Source organism: Mirounga leonina, unplaced genomic scaffold (genome assembly GCF_011800145.1).
Source record: "Mirounga leonina isolate KUSES-001 unplaced genomic scaffold, KU_Mleo_1.0 Mir_53, whole genome shotgun sequence".
In the NCBI taxonomy this organism is placed as follows: Eukaryota; Metazoa; Chordata; class Mammalia; order Carnivora; family Phocidae; genus Mirounga; species Mirounga leonina.
Window position 1 is genome coordinate 45,622,048 of NW_023270807.1, and position 23,695 is coordinate 45,645,742.

The 23,695-nt window shown below is 37.8% G+C and overlaps 1 protein-coding gene across 1 annotated transcript; it reads right to left on the reverse strand.

The window, feature by feature from the left end:
* Nucleotides 1-4,036: 4,036 nt before the first annotated feature.
* Nucleotides 4,037-23,695, reverse strand: AKIRIN2 (akirin 2). Its single transcript, XM_034991336.1, has 5 exons — nucleotides 22,881-23,695; nucleotides 7,414-7,557; nucleotides 5,632-5,781; nucleotides 4,647-4,718; nucleotides 4,037-4,392 (listed from the first exon to the last, which is right to left on the reverse strand). The coding sequence occupies exons 1-5, from the start codon at nucleotides 23,113-23,115 to the stop codon at nucleotides 4,382-4,384; spliced, it is 612 nt and encodes a 203-aa protein (XP_034847227.1). The 5' UTR covers nucleotides 23,116-23,695; the 3' UTR covers nucleotides 4,037-4,381.

Genomic DNA, 23,695 nt, shown 5'->3' on the forward strand with positions numbered 1-23,695 from the left:
CAGAGCAGAAAGCATCTAGCCCTGCAGAGCTTTGAGAAAGACAATTACCAGAATAGCATTACTCGGGCGCCTGGGTGGCTCAGTTGGTTAAGCGACTGCCTTCGGCTCAGGTCATGATCCTGGAGTCCCGGGATCGAGTCCCACATCAGGCTCCCTGCTCAGCGGGGGGTCTACTTCCCCTTCTGCCCTCTTCCCTCTCATGCTCTCTCTCATTCTCTTTCTCTCTCAAATAAATAAATAAAATCTTAAAAAAAAAAAAAAAGAATAGCATTACTCTTAGCTAAATGTCGTCTCATCTTCATCTAAAAGATGCCAGGATTTCTTACTGAGCAGTAAATACATATAAATATGTGCACAAAGAGCTGTCAACTTTGAAATTAAGTAATTTATGATATACAAACACAAACATCACCACCATATGGGAAGAAACTGGACAAACAGAGGCTTTTGACACTTTGGAATCCATGTGTTAAAGGCAGAGCCTCTGCCTCCATAGAGAGGTGAATGTAATCTTATGTCTCTTGGATGTGATCACCAAACTGAGTATGAACAGAGGAGGCAAGGAGCCCAAGGTCAAACTCTGGGGCATATGTATGTTTTAACAGTTGGAAAAATGACTGGGCAGCAGGGAAAAGGGAAAAAAGACAGTTACATAGAAGAACCAGATAGACCAAGAAGGAGCAGCCAATAAATGAGGAAAATCAGGCAGGCATGGTATCTTGCAAGCCAACTGAAGAGTGTTTCAAGGTCAAATGTTGATTAGATTTAGCAACGTGGAAATCATTTGTGGTTAACAGTAGTGGAGAAATGTCTGTTAGGGAACATGTATGACCTAACAAATGTCCAAACTTACCACTAGTCCTGGGAAAGCCATACATGGTGTAATGTAAATGAAGACAACATTATCTTGTACTGTTGCACAAAAGGTTTAAATAAAAACATTAGAGCTAACTTTGTTATTACAGGGAGTTCAAACTGATATAAAAGGTTAAATTAATGACATCACAAGCATTCAGTTAGATAACAGGTCTAGCTGTTTTGATTGAATCCTGCTTTAGGGAGAAAAAAAGCTGCAATTGCAATGACATTTGGGGAACAAATGGGAAAATCTAAATATGGACTGGATATTAAATTAGGTATTTTAAGTGGAATAATGGTATCAATATAGGAAAACCCACCTTATTCTTAGGAGATGAATCTTGTGTATGTTTTTTGAAAGTTAAAAATACATACGTATGAAACATGGCAAAACAGTTTTTCACTTTAAGTGGATCACTGGACTGTTCTTTTAGCTTTTCTATGAATTTTTTTTCCTAATAAAAGATGGTTAAAAGAGGCAAGGGAGGACGACTAGAAAATTCTTGACTTTTACTATAAAGGTTACAGAGCAGAAAAATAGAGTAGTAACTAGAAGAGGGATCACAGGATCAAGTTTTTTTTTTTTAAGACAGACTTTAGAGCAAACGAGCACAGGGTGGGGCAGAGAGAGAAACTCTAGTAGACTCCTCGCTGAGCTCAGAGCCTGACTCGGGGCTTAATCTCAAGACCCCAAGATCATGACCTGAGCTGAAGAAACGAAGACACTTAACCAACTGTACCCCCAGGGACCCCTCAAGAGATTTTTTAATGGCATGTTTACTGTGCTTTGGGGAATGATCTAGTAGAAAATGGATGCAGTATAGAGAAACGCTGTCTTTGAAAGAGACGGGCTCCTTACCTAGGGCAAGTGTAGGAGCAGAGAATTGCAGAGCCATGTCTAGGAATAGACAAGAGACAGGCTATTAGGTGCTTTAGCAGAATATTTGCTTATTAACACCAGTTACTGTATAATTTTGAAGTAAGGGATTAAAGAAAACCCAAATAAGACAAAGACAATTACTTCCAACCTTGGCTGCTTGGATCACCTAAACAGATTCCAACAGTCCTCCCCTCCCCACAACCTTCTAAAGCAGTCTAAGGGGTTGGAACCTGGGAATCTTTCCTAAAAGCTCTCCAGTTAGTATTGCTGATGCAATTAATGTCTCATTTGTTTACCATTTTCTTTAGAGAGAAGTTTTTGCCATAGGCCAAAGATAACTTTGATATTCTAAATCTCCAATATCTATTCTTCTCAGATTGCCTATGCCTATTTTTGCTCAAAAATACAAAGAATTATACCTGGTGATATAATCAGGGATTTACCGAACACTATAGCAACCTAAGTATAGCACCATACCGGTATTGCCTTTTACTAAAAGAATGACTGCTAGCACATGTAATTCTGTAACTAGAATTTGTTACAGCAATTTGTTAAAAAGCAATTTCAGGGATCTCTGGGAATTCAGAATCCCTAGGTAGCTAATATGATCTTTCTTATCGAGATCAACTACGGTTGGTTTTTGGACTAGAATATTCAACTACTGGGTCCATCTAATTACAACTAAATCCAAGAAGTTGCCTGTATTTTTTATTTTCTGGCATTGCCTCACACAATTACTGAAAATTGGTAAGTAGCTATAAGTAAGCTAGGACTTTTTGGTAAGGTAATAAGCAGAAATTTGGCTGTGGAGGAAATTTTATTCTTGATCCAACTTGAATCTAGAATTAAAACAACTGTATTACTTGTGGCTCCATTGAGATTGCCAGTACTGATTTTCCTTTTAGTATATCTTGCCCTCCAAGTTTAAAAACCAGCTCTTTTATAAATTTCAATCTATGTGGAAACTCACACATGCTTACTTAAGAGTGTTGATCATTTGCCCTTACTGGGGTTTAAGAAGGGATAAAATGTATTTCTATTCACTTTACTCCCACTCCTCCATATTCCAACTTACTGCCTGCATTCTCCTACAAATCCCAATATACCAGTGGTTCTTAGCTGGGGACTGTTTCCTTCCTCAGCCCTCGACATTGACAATATATCTGGAAGTACATTTTTGGTTGTCATAGGTTGGGGGGGGCTACTGGCATCTAGTGGTAGAGGGCAGAGATGCTGCTAAACATCCTATAATGCACAGTAGGACTCCCACAACAGTGATCTGGCCCAAACTGTCAGTAGTGCTGAGGTTAATTTCTATTAGTCCATTAAAACTAGGTAGAATTATCTACCTTATTTATGGCTACCTGCACTATACCAATCTTTCTCAAGCACTTAATGGGCATATGAATTATCTGAGGATCTTGTGAAAGCCCTCAAGCCCTGGCCTTGTTTAAAGGTGAGGTATAATCACCAAAATTAAAAAGGCAAAAAAATCCTTTGTTTCTTCCACTAATTAGGTCAATTATAAATATATATGCCCCAGTACATTTATGATTGGTTTAATTAGTAGAAATACGCTAAAAGAATTCAACAAAAGAAATGACTGAAGCATTTTTTGCTCACTTCATTGTAACAAAGGGAATTAAATGCAGTGCTGAATCATGCTTTCATCTATCATCCTTGACAAAAAAAACTTGGATTATACTGCTGTCTTGGAGGTAAAAATTCTATAGCTGTTAAAACTGATCTCTTATGTAACATTCTATCATGCAGTCAGTTAAAAGCAATTTGGAATCAGAACTCAGTTTTTGAAAAGAGCACTCATATCTTAGATTATTTGGTATATTAAAGATTTTTAAATCTTACTGGAAAATTAACTTCATTGATTCCTGGAAAATGCTTACATTTAAAACACTGGCTTTATTCAAATACTACCCATCTGTACAGTAAAGCAGATTAGAAGTAAATGTTTTATTCTTCCAACTATATTCCAGTACTACAAGGGCAGTAAAACACACACTGGGAAAAAAATGCAGCAATAAACATTTGTTAAAAAGACTGATAGAATAAATAAAAACTACCCCCCCCCAAAAAAAACTTAAGAAAAAAAAAAATCCTAGAAACCCTTTCTGAAACCCCAAGAAGTCCTGGAATACAGAAATGCCCTCCCTCCTTCACTATTTCACAGGAAGCACTGTAGGCTATTTGCTTAATAATGTCCTGGGATTACATTCTAAATTATTAATAACTGGTTACAGCTTGGTTGTAGTGCACAATTAAAATCACACTAATTTCATCTGAAGTGTCAATTCTACAGTTTTATTTACACAACCAGTGAAGGGCATGTTCTTAGAATACCAGCTTTAATCCTTTTCAAACATATTAATATAAGAAGCCAAATTGTAATGATACAGCAAATGAGGCCACTGGCATTAATACAGGTAGCAAAGGTCCACATCCAGATGGTACTGACATCAGGGAAATTTCCAAAACCAGTTGCTGCCTAAGAGTGGTTGCCACTGACGAAAGCTTGAAATAACCTGTATTCACAGGGGGGTATTGGCATTGCTGCATGTCATAATTAGGACCTCTTGTAACAACTCAACAAGGAACAAGGCAGCCCACAAATGCAGAAAACGTGATTCATGAAACATCTAAAGGGGGAGGAAAAGGAAAATTAGTGCAAAGTCCAGGTCAAAATTCAAAGACATACCAGATCTTCATCCCCAACACTACCCTTAGGTATTTAAGTAACCAAAAGTAAACCTTACTAAAATTTTACTGCCTGTTTCCTCCAGCCTTTTTCTCCATGATTTTCTGTTAAATTCTCTTGAGTATGTAGATAATTATAATAAATGTCTTCTCTTTAAAAGATGGTTTGCATTCAGTTTAAAGATGAAATACTTACAGCTAGCAGGCTGTTCTCCATATCGTCGCATTATTTGATCATGCGTAAACTTCACAAATGCATCATATTGTTCTATAAATAAAGGTACATATCAATTACATGATTGGCAAAACATACTCTCTAATATAGAGCCAGATAAACTGAAAGATCTAGGAATGTACAGTGAAACAATTGTAAGTTGGCCCTTTGAATCAGACACATAACCTCAGTAGTAATAGTAATAATAGTGGTGTTATCAAATGAAAGAGCAGAACTTGGTCAGGAAACCTACATTTTAGTCCAAATCACATGACCTCATGTATAGGCTGGGAGCTTATTTCTTAACCTATTAAAAGTAAAGGGTTTGAAATAAAAAAGTATCTTTCTACTCTGAAAGTTTACTGTAAGTGATCTATGAAAGGCAGTTTACTGCAATGAGAGGAAACAGGAAAACAACAAAGTATGTCGAAAAGCATCCACATGTAACCTAATGAGATGTCACAGAAAAAGATGTTACATACTAAGCAAATTCTCTTGCCTATATTAGCACCTTCATTTAACAACTTTAGAATAAAAAAGCTTATACTTAACAATACCCAGTAGTGTCTGGCTTAAAAATCAGGGGGAAAAAAAATCCTAATTAACTGACCATACACAATAAATGTGTCTAGACTGATGGGAAAGTTATCATGAAAGATGTAGTCCAAAAATCCAAAACCAAATTGAGTAGCCAAAGTCAAATTTTTAGCACAGGAATATCAAAGGAAAAATCTAGTTCACGTTAATACTGTTGGTTAACTAATACAATTTCTTGAGGTCACTAAGGAGGGCCATGAGCTACAAGAAGGTTCATTTCCTTTCTTAAACTGAAATTCAACTGGTTCTTAGAAAACATACTGTAACCAGTGGATAGAAAGGGTAATTTAATTGACATTAAGAACACGTGGGAAATAATCATTTCTTACAGTGAGTTTCTGGGAGACTTTAAAATAAGCTCATCTCATACCTGCAAGTTTTGTGTTCAGTATTTCTTCATACTCTTCTCGAACTTTCTCTTCACGTTCTTTCAACAAACGTTCACAGATCATCCCAACCTGCCGTAGAGTGAATAAGGGCTGTTCTTTTTTTAATGGTGAGGATGTTGCAGAGGAAGTCCCTATGTATAACATGAACAGAAAAAGCACATGATTTAGAGCCATCATAAAAAGTATCTTCTAACTGAAGATGTTTCATTTGGATCTTTTTCAGTGTTCATATAAAAGCATTTTCTATCAGTAGTCTTAAAACAGGTTTAATCCTATCAGCAGCTTACAACTCTAGAAAAACAGCAAGATGTATGCGATCAGATTATAAGGTAAAAAGTCTAAAGGTGACTGGAGAAAAGCACAAGATACAAAGTTTTTGTTTTTTTAATTAATGATAACAGCCAGGAGATGGCTTGGTAAAAATAAATACGGAGAATATATTGCTAATATTCAACATTACATTTTATGGTTCCAAGTCCTTAAAGATTATTAGTCGAACAGCCACTTATCATCAGCTAGTGATACTTGATATAAAAGATTTCTTCAGAATGCATTCCTCTTAAGGAACTTTGATTTTCCAAAAACATCATTCTTCATTTATTGAAAAGAACATCTGAAATTAATCTTTTGAGAACTCAGGATTATGACATCATGTATCTATTTTAACACTGCTGCAAATATTTTTATACATACTCAAATACACAGATTTACTATCAATAGTCCTACTCTGTGTATCTGTCCCTGGTACCCCCAATTCCTCTATTCACTTGCTTTTTGAAACCTGCATGGCAGGGACCAGTTAGTTGTGCTTGTTAGAGCTGTGTCTATCACAAGATAAAGTATACCACCTTTAACTACAACAATGAAGGCTATCTTTACTTTCAAATTCCTAGCTTTGTTAGTTGAGGCTGCCAGTTAGTTGATCTAAGTAAACTGACTAAAAGAATAATGATGAACTTAGTTTCCTGCTGATTTAAGTCTAGTCTCTACCCTCATCTCCCCTAATGTTTCACCCGCTTACTCACCTGCCCCCACCCCCAACTGGCAGGATTTTGTCTATTTTATAGATTTTGATTTTTTTTTTTTTAAAGTAAACTCTACCCCCAACGTGGAGTTCGAGCTCACAACCCTGAGATCAAGAGGTGAATGCTGTCTCTACTGAGCCAGCCAGCAGCCCCTGAGTATTTTTCTATTCTGCCAGGTTTTCTTATCCCTGCTGGGAGGGAAGGGAAAGGGGCAGGCAACTTTGGTCACAAGAGAACTATTTTGCTGAGAACTTTACTAAAGATAAGAGCCACTTTTCACCTTTGAGAATCTATCCTAATAGGACAAGTGTGTGAGGGTAATGTACAAGGAAATGCTTTTAATACCAGAAATTCAGTCTGATTATCTTCATTAATGGTTAAATAATTATGGGAAGTCCGCAAAATAGCATAGTATTCAACCATGGCAAGGTACATCTATACTTAACAGAGAAATATACATGGTATATTGTTAATATTTTTTTCTTAATGAAGGCTACAAATCATATCACTTATGGGGAAGTCCACTTGAGGGATATTATATCCAGGTGGTCATCTCTGAGTAGTGAGAATCCAGGTAGCAAGTACTTACTCTGTGCCATATTCTAAGAGATCATGAATTATTTGTATAAATATTTTAAAAACCAAGGGGAAAAAACAGAAGCTTGAGTGATTAAAAACAACTCTGATCACCTTTTCCCATATTAAATATTTCCTTTCACTTATTAAATTTATTATTACCTGGTGAAGCTGGTCCACTGAGGAGAAATGCATGTGGTTGTGCCTCAGAAGTACAACATGGATCTGTCTGTTGGAAACTAGTTTCTAAATGTCTTCTCTTCTGCATGCGTTTATACTCTTGTTTTATGTTGTACAGAATTTGTTCTAGAAAAAAAATTTTTGGCAAGATGAAAACTATGAAGTTTAAAAAAAGGTTGGGTTTCCAACAATTACTTAGTACAATCAATCCACTGAAAATATCCTCTTCAAATAATATCCAGAAAACTGATGTTCTCGAGGAATTTGTTTCAACATTAATGGGAGCACTCATTAGGAACTAGCACATACACACCACCCGGGATTCAGCTATTCTATAACACCATTCTTTCTTAGCACTGATTAACAAAAGATAAACTTAAGTTTTTCGTTCAATGTAAAGATAAAGGAATCTTGTGAACTTCTAGTTCACTTTAGTTCACTCAGATTCTTAAAAATCCCAAATTCAAAGGCCACTTACTTATTCATCACACACAACTGTTAAACAGTCTTCTCAAAGACCATAAATAATTAGAAGTGGGGAGCATTATGTATATACAAGCACAAACCAGTGAGAACTGACAGTAAGTAGGTCAACAAAATGACAGAGTGGATGGGAACTAAAAAATTATCACATATGAAATTGGTCATGGCCATTAATATTAAACTCAACAGAACCGGTGACTATTACAGTATTAACAGCAAAAAGTGTTGTTCTGAATCTTCGGGGTAAAAACCCGTGTAAAGTGATTGGTACATAACGGGTACTCAATAAGAACCACTATACCACAGGGCCATTATCTTCAACCACAACCATCCAAACAGGTAAAATCCTATCAAGCATATCCTTTAGGCAAGTATGGCTCATTTTCTAATTCAAAATAGTTACCATTTAGGCTCTCTAGAAAATCCCTCCTTGAGGTTTCCACTTCCCTTGAAACAGACTTTCTCACCACCACCTTAGCTCCTAGATAAGATTATCCATGTGAAACTACATCCTAAATTTATTAATCCCAATCCAAAGCAAATTAAACAAAAAATTAAGGTGGTAATTATCAGGCAATAAAACGATTTATAAATATAACGGAGTCTAATTTTAGCAATCAATTCTACAATGATGTGTTAATTTAAAAATGAAAACCTCGGCTGAAGGCTAAAAATTTACATGAGACTAATCCTTTTTTAAAAAAAATACTGGTGGTTTTCTTAGATATATACTTAATACTATATCTTTTCTCACATCATACTGTTTTCTCTAGTAAGAAGAACTTTTAGGGATTTTGAAAGATAAGACTAAGGGGACATCAATCAGTCCCTTAAACATTCTAGATTCTGCCAATTTCATTATTTTAACTGAGGGGGAAAAAAGGAAACAAGATGCAAAAAGATACATCCAGTGAAGAAGATTCCATTTATGTAAATTTTGTGGGTAAATAAACCTGTTATATATACAAGAATCTGCAGCTTAAGTACCAAGAATCACACTGGACAGTTGTATAAGGGATACTTTATCTGTAACATTTTTCAGAATCTTAACATTTGTTTATATTAAAAGGGTCATTTTCAGTCCTTTTCCATTTATTTGAAATAGTCTGTAATTTAAAAATGAAGTTACCAATGTGAAGTAAAATGGCTGTCCATTAAGCACCTTGGTAAAAATGGGTTTCTTAAGATTCATAAGGGGTCCAACAAAACTACTGCAATTTGGGCGCCTGGGTGGCTCAGTTGGTTAAGCGACTGCCTCCATCGAGTCCCACATCGGGCTCCCTGCTTAGCAGGGAGTCTGCTTCTCCCTCTGACCCTCCCCCTTCTTGTGCTCTCTCAAATAAATAAAATCTAAAAAAAAAACAAAAAACAAACCAAACTACTGCAACTTCCTATAACAGGACAAATACAGATATCCTTATTTTTTTTTTTTTTAAAGATTTTATTTATTTATTCATGAGAGACAGAGAGAGAGGCAGAGGGAGAAGCAGGCTCCCAAGGAGAAGGGAGACTGATGCGGGACTCTATCCCAGGACCCTGAGATCATGACCTGAGCCGAAGGCAGACGCTTAACCATCTGAGCCACCCAGGCACCCCAGATATCCTTATTTTTTAATAACTCTTTAGTAGCAATGTTCTAAAAGGTTTTAAAAGTAATGATGTTTTGGTCTCTGACAGCAAGCTTCACTTATTTATCACTTTCCGATCAAAGCCACCACCATTCTGATAAAAAGGGTTATGTACATAAAACATCCTAAAGTTTATTCACAAGACTTCAAACGTACTAGACTCAGAGTAACTTGACCTTAACATCTCTTGTGAGACTTACTCTTTGACTACCACAACTGTTCAAGATTATGTTAGTCTTCCTTTTATTCACAAAAATCAAAGTGCAACTATGATGTACCAAAATAATAGCTGTAACAAACTCAATTTGTTCATTTGATAGTCTCAAACAAGATCTAGCCTAGGATTAAGATGTAGTAAAACTTTAAAATTTCCATACCATCTAATACTTAAAGAGATGACCTAACAAGCTAAGGAATTTTTAAGGTATAATTTACAAAATAAACTCACCAATTTAAATGTACAATTTGAGAGCTTCTCACAAATGCATACATACAGGTCTTAAAACCATCACAATCATAATAAAGAACTTTATCACCCCAAAAAGTTCCCTCATGCCCCTATTCACCACCCTCACCTTCATTACCACTGCAATATTCATCTTTCACTACGCAAAAAAATTTTTTTGCCTTTGAAAATTTCATATAAATGGAATCATAAAAAGTATAGATTTGTTTGTCTGGTTCTCTCACTCAGCAAAATGCTTTTGAGATTCATACATGATGTTGCATGAATCAGTAAGTCCTTTCTTTATTAAATTAGTACTCCATTGTGTGTGTGTCCACACACACACACACCTTATCTTTTAATGGACATTTGGATTGCTTCCAATTTGGGGCTATTATGAATAAGGCTACTATGAATATTCAAGTACAAGTCTAAAGGTGGATAAATTTCATTTCTCTTGGATAAATACTTAGAAGGGAAACTGGATGGCCTGATTATGTGGTAAGTGCATGCTTTACTTTAAACTGCCAAACCATCTTCCAGAGTAATTGTACCATTTTACATTCCTACCAGCAATATATGAGAGAGTTCCAGCTGCCCTACATCTTTGCCAACTTGATATTGTCAATTAAAGAGCTGAAGAATTTTTAAAAAGATTTAGAGAACACACGTATACACATATGCACAAGCAGGAGAGGGGTGGGGAGAGAATCCTCAAGCACTGTGGAGCTCCATCCCAAGACCCTGAGATCATGACCTGAGCCAAGATCAAGAGTAGGATTTAACCGACTAAGCCACCCAGGGGCCCCAAAGAACTGAATAATTTTGAATGCTATTGCCTGCAATGCTTTTTTACATCTAATATGATGCAACTATGTCATGTAAGCCTCACTCTGCACATGAATGCTCTAATATTGGTAACGTGTAATCAACAGTGTTATTCAGTGAATAATCCAATTTAACTTGACCAAGATCTCAGCTAACTGCAAGCCTCAAATTCATTTATCTCAGTTTGGAGAGGTTAACTCAAGAAATTTCCCCAGATTCAATTTTCCACAACTTAACATTCTAAACCAACCTAGATACCTGGCTGACTGAAGTCACTTCTTATGCCAGCTGCATGAAGGTCTTCTGTTCATCAATAAAGTTCTTATGTCTACTTAGTCTTGAACTACTTAAATCTAGCCATCTATAATCAAACTGGCAAGTGACACTCTATCCCAAGTATATGTAGTATCTGACACTGTGTTGCCAACACAATTTATGCTCCATTAAAGAAAAAGTCAAATGAAGCTTCACATATATATCAGTAGCACATTCCAGTTTATTTTTTTTATTATTATGTTATGTTAATCACCATATATTACATCATTAGTTTTTGATGTAGTGTTCCATGATTCATTGTTTGCGTGTGACACCCAGTGCTCCCTGCAGAATGTGCCCTCTTTAATACCCATCACCAGGCTAACCCATCCCCCCATCCCCCTCCCCTCTAGAACCCTCAGTTTGTTTTTCAGAGTCCATAGTCTTTCATGGTTCGTCTCCCCCTCCGATTTCTCCCCCTTCATTCTTCCCTTTTTTTTTTAAACATATAATGTATTATTTGTTTCAGAGGTACAGATCTGTGATTCAACAGTCTTACACAATTCACAGCGCCCTCCATAGCACACAGCCTCCCCAATGTCTATCACCCAGCCACCCCATCCCTCCTACCCCCCATGCAGCCTTCGTATTTGGCTTATGTGTATAGATTGAATTCGCAACAAATCACTTACAGCAAAATACAGTTATCGTCCTAACAAACTACACCACAAATGGTTGTTATATCCCTTTTCAAAATCCTAAAAACTATATCCTCCTTTTACCATAAAATACTAAGACTTTCTTCCACTGTACTAGGTCTACGTGAAAGTCAGTATCAGGAAATTCTGTGACTAATGGCATTTTCATTGCCAAATAAAGATTGCCAACAAAATTCCACCTCCTTAACAGGTGAGAGATTATCAGTGAGTCAGCACTTATTCCTTTGGAATATTTAAAAAAATAAACTGAGCAAAAAAATCTACATAAATGTGAAAAGAAAAAGCCTGGCTTGTGGCAACATTAAGCTCCCAAACTGTTTTACTCTTCTTAGTTGCCACTGATTACTTAAGAAAGCCTGGGCACGATAAGGTCAATACAAAAAGAAAGCAGTTGATGGGATTAAGAAATAACAGTTGACATAGGGAAGAGAAACAGCAAAAAGATGGAACTGAACAAAGGGAGGAATACGGAATTAAAAGCAACTACAAATGTCTTTCTAGAGAGAGTCAATGAGATGTCTAAAAATCTGTGACATGTGAAGCCAAACTTTTGCTCCAGACCTGCACAGACTTGCCATTTTCCTACTGACATAATTAGTCATTAGACAAAAATTAGACATTTTTGTACCCTTACATGCCAATTTCTCTATGGAGTATCTTTGAAAAAATAAAGTGAAAGTTCATCTAAACAGGTAATTCAAACAAAGGGATTAAAAATAAAATGGGGACGCCTGGATGGCTCAGTCGGTTAAGTGTCTGCCTTTGGCTCAGATCATGATCCTAGGGTCCTGGGATCAAGTTCCTGCATCAGGCTCCTTGCTCAGCAGGGAGCCTGCCTCTCCCTCTCCCTCTGCCTGCCACTCCCCTTGCTTGTCCTCTCTCTGACAAATAAATAAAATCTTTAAAAATAATTAATAAAATAAATCTTCAAAGTTTGTCAGTTTTAGGCAGGAACACATATGAAATGTAAAACCTACCTGTACACAATTAAGTACAGAAAACCTGCAGTAAGCCATTAAGACCTAAAAATAAGGAACTGCCCCAAATAAAGTAACAAACCAAAATCCAGATTTCTGAACTACGTACTAGACATTGCCATGTCTACTTTATAAATTAAAACATACACCATTAACAGTTGCTATGGAGGCCTATCTGTAAATAAATTATTTTCCCAGGACATCTGTCCAGAAACTAACAGTTCTTATGTTCTCCTTGAAGAAATCTTAAGGACAATGTTCTTACTCAGCCAAGAACTTTCTAACTAAAAAGAATGAGTTGATGACATTTTTAATTCACTTTAAAATTACTACTACGTCAAAGAGACCTGGAACCAAATTTTAACACAAGACGGTCAAATTGTATCTAAGAGTTTTAACTTCTATTTGGATTAACGTGAATCCTAATAAGCATAATACAGCTGTAAACATTAGGGTATTATCTACAATGCTTCAAAAGCAACTGGCTTAGATTATAAGTTTACAATATATAATATTTTACTGTAAAGAGGCATTCACTTATATCCTATAAGAGGAAGAAAAATCATAATCACAATCAAATTCTATTATTTCACTGGTACTATAATAGCCAACGATTACTTATTTGAAACAAATGACTCAATCTGTTAAAACCCTGCAGGTGTAAGTATAAATTTTACAAATTAACTGCACAATGGGAGTCACTGATGCAAGGAGTCCAACAACGCTCATTCAGCAGGAGGTTCCTCCCTGCTATCCAATAATTATTGTTTCATACCTCTATATTTTATATTACACCAGATTCTAAAGGGATATGTTAGCTTTGTTGCTTTTGATGTTTAGCTCTTTACTATCTGTATCTTCTCTCAAATAGCTTACAATCTAGGAAAACCAAAAAAGCAGTAAACAGGGAAGAGAAAGGGGATATTGAACCATCCAAAATCCAAAACCCAAAATATACATGCTACAGAAAACATCTAATGCCATGGCAAAAAGTCCAGCTTCTATTACAGTTAACCATGGCCATGAAAACAAGGTAAGGTCCAGAAGGACAGAGAACTGACTCCTTGAGGACTCTAGGCATCATGATCAAGTTGAAGAACAAACCCATGTCCTACAAGTAAAGCAACACACACACACACACACACACACACACACACACACAGGGTAAGCTATAACTTACCTGGAAACCAGAGTTGCAAACTGATGATACACAGGATAAACTGAGCTCAAAGACATATCTGGCCTGAAAAGCTTCTTCTTAAAAAGAAGTGTGAATTTATGCCAACATTTAAAAAGTTCATGATTTTAATTAAAAGTCAGATTTCTGGCTACGGTTAAGAGAGGAAAACCGGACTATGTACAAAATTCAGCTGAAGAGTGGCTGCTACCTTTCAGGCAGAAATTCTCAAATGCTTCTAACACTTTAATGCATCCAACACCATCCAGGGATTTTGTTAAAATGTAGACTGTGAGGGATGGAGCCTGGAATTCTGCACTTCTACTGTGTTTCCAGGTGATGCTGCAGATCAGCAGCAAGGCTGGAATTCACTAATTCCCATGTAGTTCACTTCACTCATTTATATTACTTGCCTGGGAACTATGGGCATTTATATTTCTATCCCCTCCTTAAAATAATAACTCCCCTACTGTGGCAATTAAAAAGTGAAGTGGTTGGTTTATTTATTATTGGACATTCTGGGAAATAGAGGGGAGAAAAAAAGCAGTAACAGACTATTTCAACTACAAAAATATTTGCCATCCGAACCTGCATGGCTTTTGTAGTTCAAAATTAGACATGCCCCTCTCTAGCAGGAAAATATTCTATAAATCAATTTAAACTTGATTGTAAATCAAATTAAACTTATTCATTACAGGAAACATATTGATTCATTTTTCCTAAAACATCTTCCTTAAAATATGAAATTCATGTTATGTGACTGACCGTGAACAAATGCATTTACTTTTCTATTACATCTGCTTTAAAAAAGCAATTTAGACTATCTTTCATACCAGAAGGCAGTGTTTGGAAGTCCACAGACATCTTTTGTTTATCCCATATATTTTGTAAATTAGCTGTGAATATTTAAAATTCACATTTCACAAAAATCCTGATTTCTGGGGGAGGAATGGCTTCTGGGAAGATATAACAATAAAAGGTCCAAACTCACCATGACCAGAATTGAGAGGAGTGATCTGAACTAAATAAATAAATTAGAGCTTCATCTGTAAGTGAAAAATAAAGTCAGGAGCATGCATGTGATTGCTTATGGAGCTATTAAGCTAGAGGACTGCAGCCGAATCTAGAACCTAAGGAACTCCTAAGTTTAATGGCCAGATGAAAACAGCAACCAGAAGTGGAAGAAAAGTGTTGTCACAGAAGGAAAAAAGTTATTTCAAAAAGAAGTGAGTGGGAGAACAGTATAAATGCTGTAAGGTCAAACAAAATGAGGATTGATTATAAGCCACAGAAATCACTGGTGACTTGACAAGAGCTATTTGAAAACTCTCTGAATTTGTTTTTCAAGTGGAAGAATCTGGATGACTGCTGGAGAAAAACGAGGATGTTTTGTTATTTTACAATGGAAGTCTTGACAATATTTAAAGCCAAAAGCAAAGGTCCAGTTGAAAGAGAAAAATAATCAAGAGGGTAAGGTTCCCTCGGAGAAGGGGAATTCTTCTCTCACTGTGTAAAGTGCTTTAATTATCTCATTTAAACTTCCTCAGTAATATTAAAAGGAAAACAGAATAGGCACAAATATTGGTGGTGTTGGTACTGGGAAAAATGAAGAAGCTGCCATTAGATGGCTCTTATTTTATCTGTGAAGTAGAAGGCATGGTTATTCGCTGAAATGGCAGGACTGCTGGACAGTATAAAAAGTCCCATTTGAGGCTGCCCCACTGTGACTCTCTAGCACTTAGGGACAGGAAATGCTCTTAATCCTCACAACCATCCTAAGAGGCAGATATTACTATCATCATGTGCATTATTTTATAGATGAAGAAAATGTGGCTTTGCTTCAATGTCTTCTGAAAGGTCATGCAGCTGGAACAAAGCAGAGCCAAGCCTGACATCAGGACTTAAGCTCAGCATCTACTGCCCTCCCCAGTATTATATTACTACAGTACCTAGCTGGTATTCCACAAGTACCTAAATTACAATAAACCACAAGGAGGAAAGCTAATTTTTAAAAACCAGGATGTCAATTACTACTATGTATTATTGATACTTCATACCCTGAAACTTCAAACTCTGTTAAGATAACAGTAACCAAGGCAGTGCATAATTCTCATCTACCCAGAGCCCTAAAACTGTGATCACTGGCGAGAATAATTATTTCAAAGTCTTCATGTCACATTCAAGTATTTATATAAGGGATACTTCAACATCTCTAAACTGCGTCCTCTTAGGACAGGCATCTTTATCTAACCAGAAATGTTAGCTGATATTTTAAAAGGGAGAATTATTCTAAATTGGTAGGTCAGCATTGCCACACATATAGGACTGATTACAACAGTGCCAGCCTCTGATAATGTACCATTTCACCTTGGACCAAGGATGGTTGTTACAGTAAACATCAGGTTCCCCTGTTCTGTCACATCAACCTAAAACTTCCTGTACTTTTAGCCAATTATACCACTTAGAAGAGTTTTTCTTTCAGAGAATTGTATTTTAGCAACAGGAACAAGGCAATTCTCTAGAAAAATTAAAAGGCAAAGTTTAGGAACAATAATGTTTGAAAAATTGGCTTTCTGCAATTTTTCAAATTCCACTCTACATTTTTTTAAAAAAAGATTTAGTTATTTATTTTAGCGGGGGGTTGGGAGGGGAGGAGAGGAAGAGGGATCTCAAGCACTGAGCCAGGCAGGCAGTGGGGACGGGGCTTAATCTCACGACCCTGAGATCAGGACCTGAGACAAAACCAAGAGTCAGATGCTTAACCAACTGTGCTACCCAGGCACCCCTTCTCTCTACATCCTATTTTTCAATTGCTAGATCAGTTCAACAGTACTATTTTTTTTTAAAAGAAACAAAACAAAATCAACTCTTCTGGGTCCCTCCCCGCCAACCTTTAGTTTGCTTTTTGGAGGGAGGTTTCTAACATTAATGGAAATGAAAATGAATGCTAAACTAAAGTCAGAATATACATCATATACTAAGACAATTTCAGAAACAGCCAATAAACAAGCTTCAATTCTCACCTTAAAAAAAAAAGAATCACTTTAAGGTTTCAAAGTAGTAATAGTGTGATTTAATCAGTAAATCAATTTCAATACTTACGCTGCCAAAGGTGGATATACTTAGGTAGATGAATGTCCACAAGGAATTAAAATAGATAATACTGATAAAACATAAGGATTACAGTATCTTTATTCAAGTTTAGCTAGCTAATAAAGTATCCACAGTGGTGGTTCTATCCATCCCTTGAGAGACTGTCTCTTTGCTTAACCAGTATCTGGAACTCAAATGAGGTTCATAAAAGCGTGAACAAGTGACTTCTACAGTAAATATTTAGATTTTTAATAATGTTGAGAAAAACCAGGTACATGAATAGACCTAGAAACTAAAAATTAAGTCAAACCCAAAAGATGTATTAATGGAAAGATAATTTTAGTAATCAAAATGTTGCAAAGCACTAGTTCATTTCAGGATGATCTGCCTATGACACTTAACAAAAACTAATGACTTAATGATTTTTAAAGGGAGGAGGAAAGTAAGTTATAACCCCCAAGACAAACTACAAGCATATTATGAGCTGTCTTTCTAATGCTGGAAGGTTAAAAACCACTACCAACAAAAAAAACCCTACCATCACAAAGATGACACAATCTGGCAAACTGCAAAATTCTAATCAGAAGGCCCCAAATAGGGGTGCCTGGGTGGCTCAGTCGTTAAGCGTCTGCCTTCGGCTCAGGTCATGGTCCCAGGGTCCTGGGATTGAGCCCCACATGGGGCTCCCTGCTCTGTGGGAAGCATGCTTCTCCTTCTCCCACTCCCCCTGCTTGTGTTACCTCTCTTGCTGTGTTCTCTGTCAAATAAATAAAATCTTAAAAAAAGGCCCAAAATAAATACCAGAAAAAGTATTATTCAGTCTTAAAACTAACTGCTGCATTTCTTATTACTACTCATTTGTTTGAGTCACAATCTTTTCTTTAAAACATGCTGTCACATATTGTGGCTATATTGTCATAAAACAATGTAAAAAGAAAAACTGGTACAGAATAAGGGGTAGAAAGGAAATTACTTTTTTTTTTTTTTTTAACTTCAGCATCTCTTAAGAACCTTGGGAAATGCCAAGGCTTGATTAATTCAACAAATAAATTTAATATCTTAAAATTTTGTGGTAAGACATTAAGAGGGAAGGTATGGCAGATAAGAATACCTCTGGGGTTACTTTCAAACTATACAAGTCCCATATAACCCACCATAACCCCTCAAAATCAGGGGGCAATTCCTGTTTTTTTTTTTTAGGGGGCAATTCCTGTTAAGAGTCTTTGCTACAAGACTGATATTGGTAGATCACATTTCCCAGATGTGTTTAGAAAGCTGAGAAACACTGGTAAGCTGAGCAATAAAATTAAAGATGAATCTCTTGAACTACATTCATTTGTTAAAGACTTCTTTACCATCTGCAGATGCCACACTGGTTCATATGGGCTTGAACAAGTATTCCACCCTTCACACTTTTTCAAAGGCAAGAAATTCGCTGTGGTTTCACATATGCATAGAGAACATCTGTGAGTCAACAATACTAGCACAGTGTTAATGCAAAGACTGCGGGGAACCACAACTTGCTGGTTAATTAGTTATAGGTATTTAAAAAGACCAGAACCCCAATACTTTTATCTAGTTTCATGAACCACCTATCCAAGAGGTCCAAACTTAACCCATATTATCATTCTGTATTCTTTAAGTGGAGGGAGAATCAAGAGTTTGTTTTCAATTAGAAAAAATACGCAAATACTGGCATTTCCACTGAATCTTTTATTCACAACCTTTTAAAACAGAAGTGATTTTCTACCATTGTGTCTTCCTGGGTCCATCAAACACTTAGTAAAGATCTGACTATTTACACAGTGTATTTTTTTTTTTCCTGTAAAGCCATTCAAGAACTAAAGAAATATTTCACATCCCAGATTATTTCTGTGGCAACCATGGTAACTATTAGCATCTATAACTAAAGAAGGGCTAACCGCTTCCTGACCTAGTCATGTTTACCTTACGTGTTTCTGTGCTCAAGTTAGGCTTTATTTTTCTACTTTCAAAACAGAATAAATAGCTCAGTAATGAATACAACTGTGCTCTGCTTTTAAAGGTCATAAACTCACACGATTCTTAAATGCATAATCCATAGAAATATGAAATAACTACAGTTACATAAGGTCCTAAGTAAAATATCAGGTTTAAAATTTGAAGTACAAAGACCATTAAAAACAGTCTATTTGCCAAATCCACTAAGAAACTAGAAGCAATTTAACAGCTGTCTAAATAACCACAAAATATTAAAAACACTTCTGGCTCAATATAAATGACATCTGAAGTGAAATGCTGCCTCCTCCAACAGACATCTCATTTGTTTGCCTAGAACCGTTTATACTTCATTTAAGCCAGCTGGTGTCTCCGTTTGCAGGCATGCATCAATGTCTACTGAACAATCTAAGTTCCTGTAAACCCTTCCCCATTCACAAGCTGCAATTTCCATTTTTAATGGCAAGTTTCCAGCAAATACAATGAGTTCTTACAAAGGAATTTAACTCTTCATCCAACTCAATTGCTAAGGCAGACTGGAGCAATGGTAACAAGACCTAAACAATGTGTATAAAAGTGCCTAGAAAACTCCCAAAGCGTTGACATCCACAAGAGGATCTCTTCACCAAACCTCTCATTCGGTACACAATTATGAAAAATAATGTGTTTGATTTGACTGACACAGTGTCTTGTTATTTGACTTCTCAGTTTTATTAAAATAATTTTGTTCTTGGGAATGTTATGACAATCTTTGGCTAAGAGATGATAATATTCTGAGATGTTTCAAAACCCAATGGAGAAGTATACAGAACACTCTGAATCTGTTTTCAACTAACTTACCAGGGTGAGTACTGATGCAGCTACTGGTAGAAGTATTCATTTTCCCAACCAGTCTACCCACCCTCCCCCATTCACTTTTCCTTTTTCATATCCTGGGTTTTATAAACCTTACTGCTAACATCCTAGAGCTGGGGTGGACACACTTTTTCTGTAAAGGATCAGACAGTAAATACTTGAGCTGTGGGAAAATACAGTCTCTGTCACAAATACTAGCTTTGCAGTTGTAGCCTGCAATGGACCATACTTTAAGGGAAAAAAAAAAAAAAAAGAATGAGCATGGCTGTGTTCCAATAAAACTTTTTTTTTGCCAGCCCTTTCCTTTTTCCTGGCTTTAAGCTGCAACAGTTTGAAAAATACAGATTTAAATTATTTAAATAGTCATCAAGTCAAACTTTGGAATCACCTTCCTGGGATGACTAAAATAAACTAGGGGTTCAGTCCAAGTTCCTGAAACTAGTAAAGTCACAACGTGATTCAGCTACAGGTCAAAACACACTATGTAAGTACCAGCAAAGAACGATGATAAAACAATAAATTATATGCATGCTCTGAAAAAAATTCACTTCAATACTCTAGTTCTAAATTGTTTAAATTATACTTGAACTCACAGAAATGAAAGGAAATCAAAGTTTCCACAGAGTCCCAGTGGATCTCAGCTTTGTAAATTACCTTCCATTTCCAACCCTAGCTACTTATTTCAGCCAAAGATCTACAGATATTCACTCTTGTAAAGTTTGAGAATTACCACTGTTAAAACAAAAATCTAAAAATTAAGTGCTTGGAAAAATTATTTCCAAGATTGGGGACAAGAAAACTGAAAAGGTCTTTGATACCTGCACAACACTGCAGCTCCCATTATGACAACATTACTACAAAACCACACAGGAGCCTGCCCAAGCTGGCCATCTAAAAACAAAGCCAAATTAAATTACATGTAGAATATTATTCAAAATTACAGTAAAAAAGATAAATTTTACAATTCAAAACTTAAGCAATTTCAACGGCTTTTCAACTTTTTCTGTTAATATTCAAGTCAGCTGAAAAAACTAAATTCTCTTTTAGCAGACTCAAAATTATTAATTAGGGTGTGATTTTAAGAGTTCATGATATGATCAAACTTCCAGAGTAGATGTCAAAGACACCTTGAAGAAGAGAAGACAGCAATATTTTGTAAAACGTGAATGTGAAACATCAGGCTTAAACAATTTCAGTAACTCCAGTCATTTTACTAAATTTTTGTCCATTCAACTACAATTTGAGACAGTGTGGAGCCAACTGCATTAACCAATGCTACAAATGCATCAATGAAACGACAAATTTGTAAAGGATCCCAATTCTTTCTGAATAAGTTCCCTTTAAAGTGAAAACAAGTATTATAGCTCCTGGCTGGTTTACCATATATGCTCAAGACTATTGCAGCGTTGACATATACTTTAACTCTCAAACCTAACATTGTATTAATTCACCAGCTCCACTGAAATTTATGGCTAGTTAGCCAGGGCTATTTTTAAGTGGCCTTATTTGTTGTTAAGTACAGATTCCTAGGTATCATTTCAATTTTCAAATGATACCATTTGACTAAAAAGACAAACTCTAAAAATAATGTTAATCACCAGCACATTCTCAACACTGATTGTTTCTTTTTTAATGCAAAGCCTAACAGCAAATCAGTGAATGCCTTTACATACAAGGAAGTTTAGGTATAGTTACTAAATAAAATTATCTGAGAATTCCTCTGAAAACCCGCTACAACTCTAAAACAGTATATCCTTAAGTGAGGTCAAATACTTAGTAGCAGAAATGGTAGCCTAGGCATTTGAGGGTGTCCCTAAAAATCTGAGGAAGGATATTTAAAAACCTGACTTGAACAAAACAATTCCAAATGAAGTTACTAAATACAGAGGTATATATTGCTCACAGTTTTTTAAGTTAATAACAAAACACTTAAACTATGAAAAGGCTTTGTCTGCAGATGATATTACCAAAGGCTCAAATATGAAACCTTTGCATGCTATACACACAAAAGAGATTTACACTACCAGTCCACAAAAGCCTATCCTAGGACTGTGCCAGGGGCACACAAGGATTTTCAAAGTACAGAAAAAAGTGGGCATACACATGCAGTACAAAGCAGCCAAAAGGCATTTGCCCATAGTCACTTTCAGGAAATGTTTCAAGATGAAAAGCAAAGACAGTCTTAAGTCCCTTAGAATTTGGGTTGATTTCTTTATTATTCTTAAGGCCTAAGCTGTTCTCCCCCAACATACTCTGTTGAGGAGAAATAGAGCACCTCCAACTAAAAGCAACTACTCAGGCCCAATTTTCAATACAATTCGCTTTTCATTAAAAGTTCAAGTTTCTCAGGGTCTAGACGTATAGGATGATCATATTACAGTACTCGGGAAGAGCATTTTCTTTGTTGTTGACCCTGCTAGGGAAACAGGTCTTGACTCAGCCAAAGTGGCGTTCTTGTGGGTGATTAATGACAGGCCTAGATCTCGCCCCAGTGACATCCACCCCACCCCCCACCCCCTCTGTACTAAAATCAGCCATGTCTGAACTGGAGGAGGGGCTGCCGCCTCGCCTCAAACCACCCAGTCCCACAGTTAATAGCTGCAACCAATCGATTCAGGGAGACAGACATCGAGATTCGGGTGAAATGTTACCCTTCTCTCGCCTAAATTTATGAATATCACCCTCTCTGATCATTTCCGCTGGGGCTCTCCAGACTACGGAAACACTCAATTCCAGTCATTCAGCCCAAAGAAAAGGATCTTCCTCTTCCCCACAATACCCGGCAAGACGCAGCCCCTACCCTCCCCACCTCCCGGCTCCCCCACCCCCTTGACATCAGGCCATTTCTATTGTGTCGCCGAGGCTGGAGGACCTAACTAAAAGAAATGTGGTCGCTCTACTACTTTGCTAAGGAGGGGGACCAGTCCGGCACCCCCACCCCTGGGGCCGCGTTCCGCGTCCCAGGACCCCCGTTCTCCAGCCCACCCCGGCGGCTGCGGGGCCGAGTCCCACCTGTGGTGAGGCGGGAGGAGACGTCGCCAAAGGGGGACGGCTCCATTCGGAGATACTTCTGCGGTGAGGCGGCGGCAGCCGAGAAGGAGGCGGCGGTGGCGGCCGCCGCCGCCGACGGAGAAGCAGCAGCCGAGGTGGGCGCCGACAATGGCGCACATCGCCTCCGCTTCGGGGACGCCGGGCTCAGCAGCGGGTCGAAATCCAGAGTCCTTTTCAGAGTGGCTCCGCACGCCATGGCCGGGGCAGCCGAGGACCGGGCTCGGGTGGGGTCGGGGAAGGGTGACGGGAGGGGAGGGTGAGGGAAGTGGGGGAGAGCGGGGACTCGAGGAGAACCTAACCGACGGGCTCAAGAGCAGCAAGGCGGGTGGTGGAGCGCCAGTGAGGAGATAAGAGCCGCCGCCGCCGCTCCCTCCGCGGCAGGGGCAGTGGCCCGGCCGGCCCGAGCGAGAGCGGGAGGGGCGGTGGCGGCCGCTCACGACAGCCGCGTCAGGGGGGCTCTTCCGCCTCCTCAGGCACAGCTCCCCCGGGAGAGGCTCCGGCCGCCCCCGCCGTCCGTTCGAGCTTTGCGCCGCGCCTGAGGCGCTCCTGCGCTGAGACCGGTTCCCTTCGGAAGTCGATACCAGCCCCGTGAGGTATGAGGCTGGAACGCGGCTACTAATACGCCCGAGTAAGGTCAGAAGCTTGAGAGTGGCGGTCGATGCGGAGAGATTGCGAAGTGGCGGCGGCAGGAGGAGCTCAAGCGGTTACGTCCAGCCGCTTCCCCCTCCACTGTACGACTATTCCACCCGCCGCCGGCCCCAATATGGCGTCAATAA